The sequence below is a fragment of the Tachyglossus aculeatus genome, chromosome 2, assembly GCF_015852505.1.
Source record: "Tachyglossus aculeatus isolate mTacAcu1 chromosome 2, mTacAcu1.pri, whole genome shotgun sequence".
In the NCBI taxonomy this organism is placed as follows: domain Eukaryota; kingdom Metazoa; phylum Chordata; class Mammalia; order Monotremata; family Tachyglossidae; genus Tachyglossus; species Tachyglossus aculeatus.
In genome coordinates, this window is record NC_052067.1 from 71,627,400 (window position 1) to 71,648,653 (window position 21,254).

General features: G+C 41.1%; 1 protein-coding gene across 1 annotated transcript in view; it reads right to left on the bottom strand.

Annotated features, from left to right (window-relative positions):
- Window positions 1–19,225, bottom strand: part of RAB32 (RAB32, member RAS oncogene family) — a 36,707-nt gene extending 17,482 nt beyond the window's left edge. The window contains exon 1 of the mRNA XM_038742639.1: window positions 18,895–19,225. Coding sequence (XP_038598567.1) covers window positions 18,895–19,120 — 226 coding nt within the window. The 5' untranslated portion in view covers window positions 19,121–19,225. The remainder of the gene's footprint in view (window positions 1–18,894) is intronic.
- Window positions 19,226–21,254: the final 2,029 nt, after the last annotated feature.

Below are 21,254 nucleotides of genomic sequence, written 5' to 3' on the forward strand. Positions count from 1 at the left end.
CACAATCCACTGAGAGGAGGCAAATAATAAAAGAGGACTCAGGCTCCCAGGAGGAGGCAGGGTATTTTTTAGGCTAACCCTCAAAGCCCTGGGCAGTGGGAGATGGAGAGCACATATATAGCTGAAAAACCTTAAAAATCTGACATTCGAGGGAGGGAGAACTTACTCCAAGAGTATAAATCAATCAATTATATTCATTCATTCAGTCGTATTTATTGAGCACTTACTGTGTGCAGAGCACTGCACTAAGCACTTGGGAAGAACATTTATTGAGCACTTACTGTGTGCAGAGCACTGTACTAAGCGCTTGGGAAGTACAAGTTGGCAACATATAGAGACGGTCCCTACCCAACAGTGGGCTCACAGTCTAGAAAATGGTATAAATATGATATAAATGATTAAATGATATGATACTGCAACATCTTCATGCACAGAAGTTATGTCTGGAGTGGTTTGGGTAGCTGAGTTGTGTCCTAATCTGGAGGTTTAGTGAATTTTGGTAAAAGAAGGATCATGGTTAAATGACCTGAGGAAGAGGCATGGAGGTGGAAATTCTAAATGCGCGGGACTGCCATTTTACAGAATTATGATTACGTTACTTCTCTGGCTGCAAAGATAACATAAATGAATCAACTTGGCACACAAAATGAAAACTCTTTCCAGTCTAATTCTGTTTCCAAAAGTGAATCTAATCTGCCTAGCCCCATTTCATGGTTATTTTTGTACCACACCCAGCCAGTTAGGGACCCTTAATCCCTCATCTTCCAAACTCTTCACAAAAACATCTGTCCTCCCTCCTACTTAGACTGGGTAAGGCTCCATATGAGATGGGGTTTGTCTCTGATCTGAATTACTTGTATCTATCCCAGCACTTAGAAATGTGCTTGACATAGTAAATACTTATACACCTTAATAATAAAAAACATTTTCTGTCTCCACAATTTATCACAGGAGAATAATAACTGGGGAGCTAGTTTTGTGCAGACAGTATTTTAATGGGACTAGGGTGTATGAGTTGCTCACTCTGCCATAGCAAAGATGAATAAGAGTTAAAGCCATAACCCCTAAAGCATCAGACCTTTGCCAACCACCCATAAAAATCTCATTTTCCTGGGCCTTGGCCTGGGTGTTCATTATACATCCATACAGGGGAATTCCAATTTTCAAAACAGTTCCTTCTCCCTTACATTTTAGATGTGAAGCTCCAGAATAGTACCCAAAAGAAGTACTGGAGTCTAATAATTTTCAAACACAACAGGGCAGCTATGGGCCTTACTCATCACTCCTAAGGTCCCCTTCAGCACTGCTCCCATGGAACAGATGCTGCCACTTTCAAGCCCAAAAGCTAAAAATTAATTCCAAGGTTAAATCTCTGGCTGTAACACAATTTGCTTTCAGTCTTAAATCCCTACAGCTGATTTAAAAATGCAGCTCCTTGGTTTTATTCTATTAAAAGAAAAACAGTCTTTAATGGGTTACCCACCATACAAACTGAACCTGTGTGTCAGTACCACCTATTTCCTCCCCTCATTTCTCTACCTTCCCTCTATTATTATTGTTATGGTACTTATTAAGTCCCTACTATGTGCCAGGCAGTATACTAAGCACTAAGGTGGATACAAGCAAATCAGGTTGGACACAGTTCCTGTCCCACATGGGGTTCACAGTCTCCATCCTCATTTTACAGATGAGATATCTGAGGCCTAGAGAAATGAAGTGATTTGCCCAAGGTCACATAGCAGACAAGTGGTAGAGCTGGTATTAGAACCCATGACCTCTACAGCCATCCAGTTCCAAAAATGTAGTTTGGAAAAATGCTGTTTCTTCATCCAATTGTACTTATTGAGCACTTACTGTGTACAGAGCACTGTACTAAGCGCTTGGGAAGTACAAATCGGCAACACAGAGACGGTCCCTATCCAACAATGGGCTCATGATCTAGAAGATCCAAGCCACCCTTACTCCAAGAATCACCTCCAATAGGAGATTTAACTGGAGTGAGTTGAGACCCCCTTTACCCTTCCAATCAATCATATTTATTGGCACTTACTGTGTGCAGAGCACTGTACTAAGCTCCAAGGGCTTTATACTTTAACAGAACATTTTTATGCTTCCTGATTCACTCAGTGCAGATTGAGAAGAGTCAGACCTGTTGGACTAGACGCAATAAAGCATGAGCTAAGGTCTGATTAGACTGATCAATAATTGATCTTATTTTGTGTTCATGTCAAGTTTTAGACAATTTTCTCTATGGCCCCATCCAGACTGATATCTCTGTAATTAAAGATTAGTGAAATGGATTGCAAAACTTTTCACCCATTCCAAAGTCCAACCATTCCCTTTCAATCCATCTGCTCTGTCTGTTTTATTACTAAAAATTCTTCTAGATTTTTGTTCTGAAGTTAGATGATTGTCAACAGAATGGATATTGTTCCATCCATTTCATAGGTCCCTGCTTTAAATATAGCTTGATATGTAATAATAAGAATTCCACTTATTTTGGATAGTAGGTGTGTTTCCCCACTCTGACTTTACTCTTCACACATACAAAAGCATAGAGAAATAAGTACCCATACAAGTTCGTAGCCCAATATTCACTCAATCCATTCATTCAATTGTATTTATTGAGCACTTACTGTGTGTGGAGCACTGTACTAATTGCTTGAGAAAGTACAATACAACAACAAGCACATTCCCTGCACACAATGAGCTTAAAGTCTAGAGGCCAGGGTGGGCAGGACAACTGGATACTCTACCCTACCTTGTTTTGTTTTTTTTTTTTGTACGGTAGGCTGAATCCAAACTTCCATAGGATACTAGCACACAATTGTCATTCTCCTCCTTCACTGACATTTTTGACTGTAAGTGCCAAAGCACTAGGGTCTTCTATTTTTTTTTTTTGTCCAATTCTCAGCACTATGGATGTTGGACTGTTACCACTATCATGGTCATTGTTAGGAGAAGAAAGATAAGGGAGAGCAAAGCAAAAGATGGAAAGAGGCTTAATGACTTAAGATCTGGTTGTGTTATACTGAATCTCTCTAGAAAAAAAAGTAGGCTTCATTATGCCACAATGCATGTTTCTACTCTGCTTTGGCCAGAAAATTGTTAGAAAGTTAGGGAATGTGTCTCTAATAACATAAGCCTATTTGGATATAGGGCATCTGTGTCAGAAGAAACTATCTGTGTGTGAGGTGCTGGGCACTAAAACTTGTGTGAATTTTCTTTAACATGGGGTGATACAAGTACTGGAATATAGTTTTAGGAGCCCTCCACTACAAGAATTCCAAAGCAGGGGGTCAATAGAAAGATCTCAGGACTAGAGTCAGAGGATCTGGATTCTAATGTCATCGCCAAATGTCAGCTGTGTGACTTTGGGCAAGTCACTTAACTTCTCTGGGCCTCAGTTCCCTCATCTGTAAAATGGGGATGAAGACTGTGAGCCCCCTGTGGGACAACCTGATCACCTTGTAACCTCTCCAGCACTTAGAACAGTGCTTTGCACATAGTAAGCGCTTAATAAATGCTATTATTATTATTATCTCTGCTACTTAGTAGCAGTAGCAATAGTATTTTTTAATTCTGCTGTGTGTCCCTTGGCAAGTCAATTGACTTCTGTGCCTCAGTTTCCTAATCTGCAAAATGGGATTAAATACATGTTCTCCTTCCTATTCTGAGAGCCCCATGTGGGAAAAGGGGCCATGTCTGATCTGATTGTATTGTATCTACTTCAGTACTTAGTACCTAGTACCTAGTAAGCATTTTAAAAATACCACAGTATTATTTAAATGGAGATTTCTAAGTTGTAGCACAAAGTTTTAGAAGTCAATTGGAGCCAAATGCTTTAGTTTTGCTAGCCTTTTACTGTGCTTTCAGTTTGTTTTTGAGAGAACAGGAAATAGTGTGGCAATTATGTGGTAAAGACGAAACTCAATGGATCAAGCTAGAAAAGTGACATTTTACAACACCCAATTTTAGGGGTATGTTTATTGCATATATAGTAAAAACAATAAAGTCAAAGTGAATCATTATAATGACTAACTTTAAGAGTTCTAAAGAACACATTCCTTCTCTTCCTCCTCCAACTGCTCCTCAAAAAAGGACACAATTGTGGAAGGAAAATAGCAACCAAAAGATGTCCGTTGGCATTTGATATGAGAAAGAAGCCACGGTGATTAGTATTTTAGTTCATTTTAGCAAGTCCTAGTCACAAAGCAGAAGTTGTCGGCCTTTTAAGTGTGCTTAGTGAAGAATAGGGGCCGATAAAGTTCCAGGTCCATCTCTTAGCATGCTCACTTAACTAGTAGCTCCTATAATTAGTACATCAGGAGGCTTCCTTGATTTCCCGATTCTGCCTCCCTTTACAACTGCTACTTCAGCCCTCCTGTATCACATAATCTAATCACCCCAGTCTCAGTCCTTAATAGGGTGACCATATCTGATCACAAGAAATGACTACGTTATTACACAATTCTGGTAGCGGCTATTTCCTATTTTTATTTTTATTCTTTCTTCAGTCAAATCCCAGTGCCTTAGTCCCGGGCCTGCCTGTTCTAAAGACACCTCTGACAATGTGGATCATTTAAGAATAAAAATAGCGAGCTTATTGGCAGCAGTTAGGATCAGGAAATAAGTTGTAATGTGAGTGGCTAGTTGGGCAATGTTTGGCAAGGAATTTGACCACCCTCTTTCACAAGATGAGAAAATAACCAATTTATTTCCTAAAATTATTTGAGACTTTTTGATAGAGGGATTTTTGGTTTCTACTCAGAGACTCTTTAAAATACAATGCTGTAGGAGAGAATAAGGCACGAACTAAACACATGCATTTAGTCTTCCTCAAAAATAAATGTTGGTTTCAAGAGTATTGCGACCACAAACTGCTTACTAACACTGACTCATCCCAAAAATTCATCACGCCTAGATGGCAAAATCCCTAAACTGAGTTTCTCCATATTGGACATTCTCAAATGCACCATTATAGTTCTTGGCCACATTCTAAATAAGCTATTCACCCTTCCTAGATACAGAATTCCAAACCATGACATTCACTCCTCCTGCTCAGAAGAAAAAATAAAAAAAATCCATCACACTTCAGGCACCTTGTTATAGCTGAACCATTTTCTCCTAAAAACTAGATGATTTCTGCTTTAACTATTTTAAAAGCTTCCTTTGGATATAAGTTCCTTGAGGACAAGTGATGCAGTCAACTTTTTAGTGTAGGTTTCCAAGCAACAAATACAGTGCTCATAGAACATTCTAATAAAAATGAGACCATGGCATAACCAAGCAGTGTGGCTTTACAATACACCCCAAAACAGCCCTACAAAAACATGACAAGATTTAATTCAAAATAGTTGCAGGCAAGGTATATAGGTATGCCCAATTTATAGGCAATAATCATTTTGTTTTTCATTTGGCTATTGTTAGAACTTTGGAATTACTGTTGAAGTTAGTGGTATTCATATTATTTAGATTTTTACAGGCCGAGTGTAATGAATATCTACAGTTTATATTTCCATAATATACAGTTGCACTCCATGACATAATAAAGCCTTATTTGTAATTCAAAGTTCAAGAATCCTACTTTAATTGAAATTTGTTATTCTGGCCTTAGAGGTGGGGGCAAAAGTTTTAGTGAAAAAGATGTAAGGATCCTATTGATTGAGAAACCAGTGAGTTGGGAGAAAATCCACTGAAACTAGGATAAACCAAGCAGGCACTTAAAGGAAATATTCTCAAAATAAAACACGATTCTAGAGATTTCTTGCTATTTCCAAAGGGGTCATGTTCAAATTTTAAAATGTCTGGATGTGGTCAAGTGGCAGAGAATCAATTAATAGGTACCTGGGTTAAAGTTTAGTTCAAAATCATTAGAGCAACATCAAGGAGTAAAGGAGGTGCAAACAAAAAGGGCAAGACAGGCAGTAACAGCTGATCCAATCGTCTTGCAACTAAACCATGGAACAAGTCAGAATTGTTGAATATATTAGTGGCACCAACCTATGATCCTAAAGTTTGAAATTCTACTCTTACTGTCATTGGAGTACGCTAACGTATACTGAAGAGAAGTTGATTTATTAGTATTCTTTTAAATGAGCCAACCTCATTCATAATCTTGAAAGCAAATTGACAAATCTGACGTTCAAACAGGCAGTGTCTGTTATTGAAGATTATAATTTAAAACTTTCTCTATCAGACCAGTGGTTTGTACAGCTTCACAGTATTGCTGAAAAAAATCAAACCAATTTGACAGAAGGCAAAAGATATTTAAAGATTAAGGCAGCCAATGCCAAGTTAGAAAAACTGCAAAACCTGAATGCTGGGCAAATCCAACATAGAGTTCTATTTAGAATGAAACTTTTAGGAGGAATTTAAGTATGTTGAGGAGATGATAAATCAACTAGAATATACTAGATTCGATTGACCTGAGAGCCAGGCATCACTCGCAAAAGCTTGGTGGTTAAAACCACAAAGGTACAGTAGGGACACAGCAGGTGGCTGTCCAAACATTCCCTAAAACATTTTTCCACCCAGAATGGGTTAAGGAATTCCCTTCTGCAAGGCCTGATCAATTCAGTAGCAATCTCCAACTCGGTTACAGTGGCACACTGTCTTTCTCTAGAGTCCTGGTGGGAAAACTGCACAACAAAATACCTGGAATCTGCACTGTGGTTAGCTGAAATGGGGCAGCTGTCACCAGGGTGGAACAAAGGAAACATTTTTAGTGTCAGTAAAATGCAGCACTTATAAAACATGAGATCAGAGTAGTAGATGCACAAGTAATGTACACTGCATCTAAGCAGCACGCTCAGTGGAAAGAGCATGGACTTTGGAGTCAGAGTTCATGGGTTCAAATCTCAGCTCTGCCAATTGTTAGCTGTGTGATTTAGGGCAAGTCAATTAACTTCTTTGTGCCTCAGTTACCTCATCTGTAAAATGGGGATTAAGACTGTGAGCCCCCCGTGGAACAACCTGATCACCTTGTAATCTCCCCAGTGCTTAGAACAGTGCTTTGCACATAGTAAACACTTAATAAATGTCATTATTATTATTTATTATTGGCTCTGCCAATTCCTTGCTATGTGACCCTGGACAAGTCACTTAACTTCTGGGCCTCACTTACCTTCTCCTTCTGATTTAGAAAGTGAGCCCCATGTGAGACAGGGACTGTGTCCAATATGATAAAATATCTACCCCAGCACTTAAACAGTGCTTGACATATAGTAAGCACTTAGATACTATTTTTTTGAAGTAGTTATTTGAGAGCAGGAGACAAAGTCCAATGCCATTCTGGGTAGGAGTTCCAGCCAGCACAGCTCAGTGTGCCAAAGACAGACAAGCAGTTCTAGTTTACAGTCTATCCACGTATAAAGCAAAGGTGAAAACTTGATTAGCATACACTAATTCTTCTGGAATGCACAAAGACATGCTAGAAATGTGCACCTTTGCCACTTGCCTTCAATTACTAGCATTTAAGCACTTACCGTGTTGAAGAGCTGTGACCGTAATTTTAATATATTAACCAGTATCATCATGTGATGGAGAACACTATGCTTCTTCACAAAGTGATTTGCACTTATTTTATGTGTTTGTCGATTGTCCTGTTAGGTAAGTCCCTCCCCATTCCCACCTCCTCAGAAGTGATTTCTGCTTTAAGAGTTAAGCCTCTAAGTCACCATTATAAACATGCTTTCAGCATCACACTTTCAATATCTAACATCCAGCAATTACCTGGGTTAGATGTATAACAATAGTTCTTGGGCTATAAAAGTACAGTAATGCTAATCAGTAAAGCTCAGCAGATGGCATTACTAGTAATAGTATCTTTAAATAGCTTGCTCTTCCTGAAAAAATCATGTCACTATTTCTAAACATCCCAAAGCATAACTTTCATAATTGTGATAGCTAACCCCAGATGCTTAAAGAGTCAAAAGTGTGCTTCCTTTAAACTAAAACACCAATACTGTGCAGAATGTAAAATTCTGATGAGTTCATTGTAAAAATGAAATGTAATTTGAAAAGCAAAGAAATACTCCCCTGAAATGCATAGACTCAATGCAAAATAACCAATCAATGGTATTTGAGTGCTCACTATGTGCAGAGCACTGTAAAGCGCTTGGAAAAGTACAATACAATGGAATTATCAGATGTGTTCCCTACCCATAATGGGCTTACAGTCTAGATGGGGAGACTGATACTAATATGAATGACAGCTTTAGATGTGTCTACTTCGTAATCCTACCATCCCCTAAAAACTTGTCTATCAAAAGTCTAGCATTTGAAGAAAAGATAAATTTATGACTGTTATAAATGCTTCAATTAATGTCCCAATTCTGAAAAATGGTTTCTGGAGACATTGCTCATTAGGCAGATCTCTGTACTGCATACATAATAAATAGTTTTGACTCAAACACGGATTCCACATTTTTCTTTGACTCTTAGTTTGGTTACATTTAGGGCATGGCCAGAGACCTACCTTTCCTGTTCTCTTGATCTAGTTATATATAAGGATGGGAGAGGAGCAGCTGTGAAATGGAGAAGATAGTTAATCATATTTATTTAGCACTTGCTGTGTTCATAGAGCTATACAGTAATACTCATGGCATTTGTTAAGTGCTTACTATGTGCAAAGCACTGTTCTAAGCGCTGGGGGGATACAAGGTGATCACGTTGTCCCACGTGGGGCTCTCAGTCAATCCCCATTTTACAGATGAGGTAGGCTCAGAGAAGTGAAGTGACTTGCCCAAGGTCACACAGCAGACATGTGGGGGAGCCGGGATTAGAACCTGTGACCTCTGACTCCCAAGCCCGTGCTCTTTCCACTGAGCCACCTGCTTCTCTAAACTATACTAAGCATTTGGGAGAGAACCATACAACAGATTTGGTAACCATATTCCCTGCCCACAAGAAGCTTTATAATGAAAATGTAGTGATCTTTAATAATAGTTTGAGGTCCTTGAACCCAGAGAGACAGGCATGTTTTCTGAAAATCTCTTTAGCTAACTGTGGAAATAACCAGTTTGTGAAAAACAGGTTCCTGGATTGGGAAAAACAATATTAGGCTTCACAATCAAGAAGTCATAATAGCGGGGCTGTCATCCTCATCACAAACTATTTGGGCAATGGAGACCACAAAAATACAAAGTCTAGCAATTGACCAGATTTGAATCTGCCCGATAAAGATCTTTGTCTGGAATGTGGAAGTATTTGTAAGTTCACACAAGTCTGAGTCACAAGTTTGTTTTGTCAACTTCCTTTCCAGAGAGTTTTAAAATATTCTTGAATATTTTCAGAAAACTGAGCCTGATCAATGATTGTACGTATTATGTCAAGACTGAAATGATGGTGTCAGTTTAAAACATCTACTTCAGAAGTGTTCTATTTCCCTCTCTGCCGCTCACCCTGAAAACAGGTTTTGACTTGTACAGAGGCACTAAACTTCAACCTAAAACTAATACCACACCTAAATTAGTCATCCACCAACACTGACTGACACCACCCACCCTTTCCTAAATCAAGCAACATTACTGTTCTTTGGGAATGAAACAAGCTTTGATTATATTAAGCCATACAATAATAATAATGGTACTTGTTAAGCACTATGTGCCAAGCACTGCACTAAGCACTGATGTTTGGTGTTTTCATTCCCTTGCAGATAAAGTCATTCTGTAGGGCTACTAAATCAACACTTCACTCAAATAACCTTGATTATAAGTATTAATACACACACACACACACACACACACACCTCCAAGTACACACACTCATATAAAACAAGGGATATCAAGATATCACCTATGTATTCTAGACTGTGAGCCTATTGTTGGGTAGGGACCATTTCTATGTTGCCAACTAGTACTTCCCAAGCACTTAGTACAGTGCCCTGCACACAGTAAGTGCTCAATAAATCCAACTGAATGAATGTCTCACAAAGTAAGTTAGACTGGGTGGTATCCACAACAGAGTAGCAGATCAGGTCAGTGTTAGGATGTGGAGCTGGGTGCTCAAGAAGCAATAAAAATGAAACACGTCAAAATGTTTAAAGGTACATTAGGTCACATCTCCTCTAGGAGGCCTTCCCCGATTAAGTCCACTTTTTTCCAGCTCCCCACTCCCTTCTGTGTCATCTATACATTTGAATTTGTGGCCTTTGGGCATTTTATATTTGCCCCATCTTCAAATCACATCACTTATGTACATCTCAATTATATATATATATATATATATATATACATACACACACACACACACACATATACATATATATATATATATATATATATATATACACACTATAAATGTATTTATGTTGTTCTAAGCTCTGGGGAGGTTACAAGGTGATCAGGTTGTCCTACAGGGGCTCATAGTCAATCCCCATTTTACAAATGAGGTAACAGGCACAGAGCAGTTAAGTAACTTGCCCAAAGTCACACAGCTGACAATTGGCAGAGCTGGAATTTGAACCCGTGACCACGGACTCCAAAGCCCATGCTCTTTCCACTGAGCCATGCTGCTTCTCTAATACATCTAAATACATTATAAATGTATTTACATTGATGTCTGTCTTCCCTCTAGACTATAAGCTTGTTGTGTGCAGGGAATGTGCCTACCAACTCTATTGTACTGTTCTCTCCCAAGCGCTTAGTACAGTGCCCTGCACACACTAAGGACTCAGGAACTACCATTGATGATGATGGCATTGTTCATCCCAACCCTTACCCCTTCTCCTCCAGCTCCATGAGTGTCCCCAGAGCTTCAGACCTATATCACCATACAAAGGTGGCTTTGTCTGTTCCTTTCTTGATCATTGGCAACTGCATGAGCTATCCAACCCTCACCCTATTCCCAACCAGTGGGGTCCAGCCAGTTGGGAGTGACTCTGTTCTCTCTTCTGGGACAAAGGCATTCTCATGATTCCATGATCCATCTGCAGCAATCTTTCTGAACTTCTAGGAAGTTAAGAAGGTCACCATCATGGCCACAACTGTGACTGTTGGTCTGAGTTCTGAGGAGCCTAAAATCCTGTTGTTACTTTAATGCTGCTTGCTGGGCTGTTCCTGTCCCCTCTCCTCACCTCCCCCACCCCCCTCTGGCTCCATTCTTAGACTGTCAGTCCTGGACGATATTTACATCTCACTAATGTATTTCTTTTCCAGAACTTAGTGCAGTGCTTTGTAGTCAGTCACTAAATCTTGTTGACTATCCCCAAATCACTTTCAGAATTCTCTCTTCTCCAAACTGTTACCACACTGATCCAAACACTTGTCTTATCCCATTTCAACTACTACATCAGCCTCCTCACTGATGTCCCTGCTTCCAGCCTCTCTGTATTTACTATTGCCTGGATCATTTTTCTAAAAAAAAATAATAATAACAATAATAATAATACATTTTTTAAAAATCTGCACACATATTTCCACTTCTCAAATGTCACCAATGTATACAAGATAATCAGGGCAGGACAGTCCCTGTGCCATATGGGGCTCACAGGCTAAGTAGGGGGGAGAATGGGTACTGAATCCCCACTTTACAGATGAGGAAACTGAGGCACAGAAAAGTGACTCATCCAAGGTCACAGCAGGCAAGTGACAGTCAGTACTAGAACCCAGTTCCTTTGATTCCCAGGCCCCATGCTCTTTCCATTAGGCCATTTTCTGCATCATCAACTTACTGTAATCAATCATATTTCAGCACTTAGTACAGTGCTCTGCACACACTAAGTGCTTGGGAGAGCAGACTTGGTAGACATGTTCCTTGCCCACAGTGAGCTTATACTGTTTAAGCACTTAGTAATACATCCTTCTTTCCACTCTTTTCTTTCTATTTGTTATTTATTTTGAGTCTGTATACCATATTAGATTATAACTACTGGTTGGCAGGGACATTTCTTCTCACCCTCAGTTCTCTATCCAGCACTTAGTATAGAGCTCTGCACACATATGGCTAACAGTGGATACTTTCCCTTGGGCATCTTTACAACTGGAACTTGCCTTCCCTCTAGATTGATGAAGTGCAAGCCTGTTGGCTTTGCACAGCATAAGCCAAGCAAGGTGTCCACCTGGCCGGAAGAGGTGTGCAGAATCCAATGCAGAAGATATCAGCCTTGCAATGGAGATAAAAATATAACCTTTTCCCACCTGAAGATGAGGATGAGAAAGTTGGAGAGTCAAGAAAGGAAGCTGTTATAACCAGCTCTCACAGAGCCTATAAACCCTGCCTTGAGAAAAAGTATGCATTATAATAACCAGAGCATATCCATTGCACCTTCCCTATTTTTGCCATTGGTGTCTAGAGAAGCAACGTGGCTCAGTGGAAAAGAACATGGGCTTTGGAGTTGGAGGTCATGGGTTCAAATCCTGGCTCCACCAATTGTCAGCTGTGTGACTTTGGGCAAGTAGCTTAACCTCTCTGTGCCTCAGCTCCGTCATCTGTAAAATGGGGATTAAGACTGTGAGCCCCCCGTGGGACAACTTGATCATCTTGTAACCTTCCCAGTGCTTAGGACAGTGCTTTGCACATAGTAAGCGCTTAATAAATGCCATTATTATTATTATTATTACCCAAGATGCATAGCAAAAGTTTGCATTTTGGGAATACTGAGTGGATTTTGGTACTTTGCCCCATAGGGAAGACATACATTTTTAAAAACGTTTAATGTAACAACTACCTTCTTCCAAAAATAAAAGTTCTCGGAGAGTACAAAGTTCAGTATATGCCATTAAATATAGAGTGAGAGTGCTGCTTTTACTCAAGACGATCTGTATTTTAACAACTAAAACCCCCCTCAGCTAGCAATGTAGAGAGGTTGATTGCTTTGTAACTTGACAGCTAATATGTCTGATGACTCCAAGAGAATGATTATCACATGTTCCAACATCTTTTCAAATGACAGGTTTTGTTAAACAAGACAGTTATTCAGTTCAATATGCAATAAAAGAAAATGTTTCAAAACAGAAACATCTAAAGAACAAAGATGAACTTTTCACATAATTATTTGATTTTCCACAGAAATCTACCCTAGGGGAAATGCATGGAGTGCAGTGGGCTAAATTCAGAGTCAGGCTAAGTAGGACTGACCCTCAGTGAACAGATCTCACATAGTCCTATATATAGTGTTTCTATAAAATGAATTTATAGAGGTCCACCATGGCTCAGTGGAAAGAGCATGGGCAGTGGAGTCAGAGGTCATGGATTCAAATTCCGCCTCTGCCAATTGTCAGCTGTGTGACTTTGGGCAAGTCACTTAACTTCTCTGTGCCTCAGTTCCCTCATCTGTAAAATGGGGATGAAGACTGAGAGCCCCCCGTGTGACAACCTGATCACCTTGTAACCTCCCCTGAGCTTATAACAGTGCATTGCACATAGTAAGCACTTAATAAATGCCATTATTATTATTATTGGTCCAGCTTCATCTACAAACCAAAGTACACTTTAAAAAAAACTAGTTCTTTATTAGGCACTTGGGAAAGTACAAATGGCCATTTCATTCAATCATATTTATTGAGCGCTTACTGTGTGCAGAGCACTGTACTTAGCGCTTGGGAAGTACAAGTTGGCAACATATAGAGATGGTCCCTACCCAACAGCGGGCTCACAGTCTAGAAGGGGGAGACAGAGAACAAAACAAAACATATTAACAAAATAAAATAAATAGAATAAATATGTACAAATAAAATAGAGTAATAAATACGTACAAACGTATATACATATATACAGGTGCTGTTGGGAGGGGAAGGAGGTAAGGTGGGGGGGATGGGGAGGAGGGAGCTCAGTCTGGGAAGGCCTCCTGGAGGAGGTGAGCTCTCAGTAGGGCTTTGAAGGGAGGAAGAGAGGTAGCTTGGCTGACGTGTGGAGGGAGGGCATTCCAGGCCAGGGGTAGGACATGGGCCTGGGGTCGACAGCGGGACAGGCGAGAATGAGGCATGGCCATTCTTGCCATATAGATCCATTATAGACTACACCAGCTGAAATCAATCATTATTGGGCACTTACCATGGCAGAGCACTGTACTTAAGAGCTTGGGAGAGTACAATATAACAGAGTTGGTAGACGCATTCCCCATCCTCAATGAGTTTACAGTCTAAAGGATTCTCAAAGCTGTGGATACAGGAAGGCAGTAGTCTGGAGAGTAGGCCTGGGCGGGGAGCCTGTTCCACTGCCCCCCCAGACCTATCCCTGGTGGCTTTGGTGGTCCTGGTCAGCATGGGGTAGGGAGATGGCATCAGGATGAAGACTTAGAATATACCCAGAAAGGGTAGGGTGGATAAAGAATGTTAAGTTAACGTCACAGTCTTCTAGACTGTGAGCCGGTTGTTGGGTAGGGACCGTCTCTATACGTTGCCAATTTGTACTTCCCAAGTGCTTAGTACAGTGCTCTGCACACTGTAAGTGCTCAATAAATATGACTGAATGAATGAAAAAGTGGGTCAATTTTGAAATTATGTGAAATTTACATATAATATTTTGTACACAATTTCAAAGTTTTTAAAAGGCCCATTTTTTAAAAAAACAGTCTTTCCTTTTTTGAAAGCTCACAAAGTCTTCATGCACACATGGCTACCGTTAAAGACATCATTTAGTCCCAAGCATCAACTATGAACTTTCATCTTTTAGCCATAAGAGACAGAATCCTTAAAACCTTTGGAATAAAAAGTAGTCTGTGATGTTCTCAATTGAACACAGGTGACTAGCATTTGAAGTATGAATAGTGTTTAAGGGACACTACTTAAGGATTGAGCCTCATTGACTGAATTTGAGCAATTCCTAAAATCCATGTCTTTCGATATTAGCAGATGCAACATTTGCAATCTTAAATTTTATGTACACCTCTGACTTCTTTCCAAAAAACATATTGCTGCAAGAAAAATAACTGGATCCCACAATCATTTTATGTAGTCCTTCCCAATCAATGGTATTTCCCTTCTAGACTGTGAGCTCACTGTTGGATAGGGACCGTCTCTATATGTTGCCAACTTGTACTTTCCAAGCGCTTAGTACAGTGCTCTGCACACAGTAAGCACTCAATAAATACGATTGATTGAGTGCATACAGTGTGTAGAGTACTATACTACGAGCTTGGGAGGATGCAATATAATGGAGTTGGTAAAACATGTTCCTTGCCCACAAGGAGTTGATGGTCTAGAAAGCGAGATAGACATTAAAATAAAATACATTCCAGTGAAGTTGGGAGGGTCTGCATGCTTGTTCCCTCCCCTGTCATCACAGCTCCCAGTATTTTGAACCCCTGGACCTGGGGGGAGGGTGCTGACAATGCTGGGCAATATCCTTTGAAATCAATGTGGTATTATTAATAATAATTATAATGAGAATTGTTAAGCACTTACTATGTATAAAGCACTGTTCTAAGTGCTGAGGTAGATATAAGCTGATCAAGTTGGACACAGTCCTTGTCCCACATGGGTCTCAAAGTCTTAATCCCTATTTTACTGAGAGCTCACCTACTCCAGGAGGCCTTCCCAGACTGAGCCCCTTCCTTCCTTCCTCTCCCCCTCATCCCCCTCTCCATCCCCCATCTTAACTCCTTCCCTTCCCCACAGCACCTGTTTATATGTATATATGTTTGTACATATTTGTTACTCTATTTATTTTACTTGTATATATCTATTCTATTTATTTTATTTTGTTAGTATGTTTGGTTTTGTTCTCTGTCTCCCCCTTTTAGACTGTGAGCCCACTGTTGGGTAGGGACTGTCTCTATATGTTGCCAACTTGTACTTCCCAAGCGCTTAGTACAGTGCTCTGCACATAGTAAGCGCTCAATACGATTGATGATGATTTTACAGCTGAGGTAACTGAGGCTCAGAGAAGTTAAGTGACTTGCCCAAGGTCACATGGCAGGCAGGGAGTGCAGTGGGATTAGAACTCAAATCCTTCTGACTCCCAAGCCCCTGCTCTATCCACTAGGCCATGCTGTTTCTCAATGAGTGCTTTGTTGTGTGTCAAGCCCTGTACTAAGTGCTGGGGTAGATTCAAGACCATCAGGTCAGACCGAGTCCTTACTCGAAATAAGGATCACAGCCAGGTATTTAATACCCATTTTACAGATGAGGAAACAGACATAGAGGAATCAATATGCCCAAGATCATACAACAGGCAACTGGCAGAGCAAAAATTAGAACCCACATCCTCTAACCCCCAAGCCCATGCTCATTCCACTAGGCTGTACTGCTTCTCGAATAAGAGGCTGGGGGGGGGAGGGAAGAGAAGGGTCTCTTTCTGATTTTCCCTGCTCTCTCACGTCCAGGGACAAGATATATTTAAATGGTCACTATAAATTATAAACTATAAGTAGTTTGAGTTCCTTGGAAGAATGGGACAGTGAAGTTCAATTTGGCAGCAGCAAGGTTGACACAGAATCTTCACGGTGGCTTGCAGAAAGATCCTGAAACTTGAGGCTGAACTTTACAAGTCCAGATAAGTAGATTTAAAAAAAAAAAAGCGTGGGGGGGGGGGGGGAAATGGGAGGGGACCTTGACCCCACCCATTCCATCCGCTAACTGATCTGATTCGGGCAGGGTATAAGAAAAGGAAGAAAAGTAGAAAGAGAAGAAATCAACTGTTTAAGGGACAAGCCTTGTTATGCTTGAAAAAGGTCAGTACCCTTTTAAAGATCATTTAACATTTTCCTTTGCTGTACTGCCCCATTACAAAAGTTGAACAAAAAAGTTTGACAAAGTGATCTTTAAGTTATAAATACAGGGTGAATAGTCAGGCTATCTCTGTCAAAATAAGAAAGATAGTTGCATTAAAAGAATGCCACAGCTAATTACACAGACTAACAGAGGTTCCATTAATAATCAAGAATGGCCATTGGCCTTAATCTTCAAGATATTAACCTACTTTTAAATGAGGGGACCCAGACTTTTGGCTGAACCTGTACAAACTCAAGCTTATGAGCTTCAACTACTGAATCCCCACCGTGCAAGTGTTTCTCTCTTTAGCTGGTCCAAAAGCAAGTCATTTCTTTAACTCTTCTTTCACATTTTTTCCCTTCTCTTAACTATCCTTTACTACTTGCCTACATAACACTGCTTAGTCCTTTACCCTCTCTAGTTCAAACACTATTTACATGACCCAGGGCAATGCTACGTACTGAATAATATCTCTTTCCATCCCTGTTTCAATCCAGGGATGGATTGAACACTGCCTAACACAAAGTAAGCACATACAAATACCATCATTATTACTATTATATTATTCATTTTTCAGAGGAAAGGCCCCTAAAACATTTGTGTTTCTTACCAAGAGCAATTGGGATGGTCTTAAGCAGTTTACTTTCTTCCCAAATATTTGTTTCAAACCCTATTCTGGCAGAATAGTATCTCCAACATCAAGCATAGTCATGGAATTTTAAAAAAGGGGAAACCCAAGGTGTTTATTAAAACTCTCAGTACACTTTGAGAACCCCTTTACTTTGCCAAGTTCTGCGCTGGTCCTAGAAAAACTGGACTGCTTATTTGTCATCCACATTTTTTCACCATCCCAACTCTATAATCAGGTGTGTAAAGCAGGCCTGATTTCCTAGGCAACACACGGTCAAGGAAATACTTCTTTCTGAAGTAGCCTAAAACATTAACCCCTTTTCCTTATTGGCCACCTCATTCATTTAGTCATATTTATTGAGCACTTACTGTGTGCAGACCCAGTACTAAACGCTTGGGAAAGTACAATACAGCAATAAAGAGAGACACAACGAGCCCGCCCATAGTCTGGGAGTGGGGGTGGGGGCAAGACATTCATTCATTCGTATTTAATGAGCACTTACTGCAGAGCACTGTACTAAGCACAACTCAGCAACAGAGACAATAAATACAAGTAAACAGGCATCAAGACCTCTGCACAAGTAGGCATCACTATAAATAAAATTACAACAAGTTCAGAGTCAGAGGTGGGGAACATTCATTCATATTTAATGAGTACTTTCTGTGTGCAGAGCACTGTATTAAGTGCTTGGAAAGTAAAATTCAGCAATAGAGACATCAATACAAGTAAGCGGCCATCGATATAAATAAAGTTACAACAAGCTCACACTCCGGGGGCGGGGGCAAGAAGGTAGACATCAATACCAGTAAATAGGCATCAAGGCCTCAATATAAGCAGGCATCAATATAAATAAAATTACAACCTCACACTCTGGGGGCTGCCGGGGGGGGGGGGGGGGGAGGGAGACAGACATCAATACAAGTAAAAAAAAGCATCAAGGCTTCAAGACAAGTGGGCAGTGACAAAGTTACAGATATAACCAATCGTATTTATTGAGCACTTACTGTGTGCAGAACACTGTACTAAGCGCTTGGGAAGTACAAGTTGGCAACATATAGAGACAGTCCCTACCCAACAGTGGGCTCACAGTCTAATATATAATATATATATAAAATATATAATGACCCAGCAAGGACAACTTCATCCACAGCAAAGCCTGTTGTTGGGCAGGGATTGTCTCTATCTGTGGCCGAATTGTAATAATAATAATAATGGCATTGATTAAGCACTTGCTATGTGCAAAGCACTGTTCTAAGTACTGGGGAAGTTACAAGGTGATCAGGTTGTCCCATGCAGGGCTCACAGTCTTAATCCCCATTTTACAGATGAGGTAACAGGCACAAAGAAGTTAAGTGCCTTGCCCAAAGTCACACAGCTGACAGAGCCAGGATTTGAACCCATGACCTCTGACTCCAAAGCCTGCGCTCTTTCCACTGAATCGATGGACTTTCCAAGCGCTCAGTCCGGTGCCCTGCAAACAGTAAGCGCTCCATAAACACGACTGAATGAAGGAGCAAAGGCCTGGGCAGGAAAAACTGGGAGTGTGGAGCCCCTCACCCCCGTGCAGGGAGCCACCTGAAGCCCACGTGGCCTCCCCCCCTGACTCACCTGCAATATCCCACAGCTGCAGCCGCACTAAGGTGGTACTATCCCAGTGAAAGACTTTGAGGGCGAAGTCCACCCCAATGGTGGCTCGGTAGTGCTGGGAGAAGAGCTGATGCACGTAGCGCTTGATGATACTCGTCTTGCCCACGCCCAGCTCCCCAATGACCAGCACTTTGAAAAGATGCTCCCGGACCTCAGGTACAGCGGGGGTCTTCATGCCCCCGGCCATTCCCCCCACCCCAGCCCAAGGGGGACCGCTTGGCTCCCTCTTTCCCCTGGCAGCACCAAGGCTGGGGTGATGCCAACCTCTTTATTTCTAAGGAAAGGCTCTGCCACCACTTATGCAGCACAGCAGCCCTCTGCCCCCACCACACCGCCTGACCTAAGTCACAGGACCGGAAAAACTTCGCGTTATAAACCGCCCAGGGGGCGGGGAGGGAAACAGGGCACTCAGCCCAGTCCTGCATTCATTCATTCATTCATTCATCCAGTCTTGTTTATTGAGCGCTGACTGTGTGCAGAGCACAGGACTCAGCGCTTGAAAAGTACAATTCAGCAATAGAGACGGTCCCTACCCAACAATGGGCTCACAGTCTAGAAGGGGGAAACAGACAACAACAAAAAAAAGTAGACAGGCATCAATAGCATAGGCAGGCATCGTTCATTCAATCATATTTATTGAGCGCCTACTGTGTGCAGAGCACTGGACTCAGCGCTTGAAAAGTACAATTCAGCAACAGAGACAGTCCCTAACCAACAGTGGGCTCACAGTCTAGAAGGGGGAGACAGACAACAAAACGAAACAAGTAGACAGGCATCAATAGCATAGACAGGCATCGTTCATTCAATCATATTTATTGAGCGCCTACTGTGTGCAGAGCACTGGACTAAGCGCTTGAAAAGTACAAATCAGCAAGAGAGACAGTCCCTACCCAGCAACGGGCTCACAGTCTAGAAGGGGGAGACAGACAACAAAACAAGTAGACAGGCATCAATAGCATAGACAGGTATCATATTTATTGAGCGCTTACTGTGTGCAGAGCACTGTACTAAGCGCTTGGGAAGTACACGTCGGCAACAGATAGTCGGTTCCTAGCCAACAGCGGGCTCACAGTCTAGAAGGGGGAGACAGACAACAAAAAAAAGTAGACAGGCATCAATAGCATAGACAGGCATCGTTCATTCAATCATATTTATTGAACGCTTACTATGTGCAGAGCACTGTACTAAGCGCTTGGGAAGTATAAGTCGGCAACAGATAGTCGGTTCCTAGCCAACAACGGGCTCCCAGTCTAGAAGGGGGAGACAGACAACAAAACGAAACATGTAGACAGGTGTCAAAATCGTCAGAACAAATAGAATTATAGCTATATGCACATCATTAACAAAGTTAATAGAATAGTAAATATGTACAAGTAAAATGAATAGAGTAATAAATCTGTACAAACATATTCAAGTGCTGTGGGGAGGGGAAGGAGGGAGGGCGGGGGGATGGGGAGGAGGAGAGGAAAAAGGGGGCTCAGTCTATTCTCCGCCCCCAGCAACGGGGCCTCGATTATTATTACTATTATTATTATTATGGTATTAAGGGATTACAATGTGCCAAGCACTGTACTAAGTGCTGGGGGAGATACCAGGTAATCAGGTTGTCCCACGTGGGGCTCACAGTCTTAATCCCCATTTTAAAGATGAGGCAACCGAGGCCCAGGAAACATGTAGACAGGTGTCAAAATCGTCAGAACAAATATAATTATAGCTATATGCACATCATTAACAAAATATAATAGTAAATATGTACAAGTAAAATGAATAGAGTAATAAATCTGTACAAACATTCAAGTGCTGTGGGGAGGGGAAGGAGGGAGAGCGGGGGGATGGGGAGGAGGAGAGGAAAAGGGAGGCTCAGTCTATTCTCTGCCCCCAGCAACAGGGCCTCGATTATTATTACTATTATTATTATCATGGTATTAAGGGATTACAATGTGCCAAGCACTGTACTGAGCACTGGGGGAGATACAAGGTAATCAGTTTGTCCCACGTGGGGCTCACAGTCTTAATCCCCATTTTAAAGATGAGGCAACCGAGGCCCAGGAAACATGTAGACAGGTGTCAAAATAGTCAGAACAAATAGAATTATAACTATATGCACATCATTAACAAAATTAATAGCATAGTAAATATGTACAAGTAAAATGAATAGAGTAATAAATCTGTACAAACATATTCAAGTGCTGTGGGGAGGGGAAGGGGGGGCGGGGGGATGGGGAGGAGGAGAGGAAAAGGGGGGCTCAGTCTATTCTCCGCCCCCAGCAACGGGGCCTCGATTATTATTACTATTATTATTATTATGGTATTAAGGGATT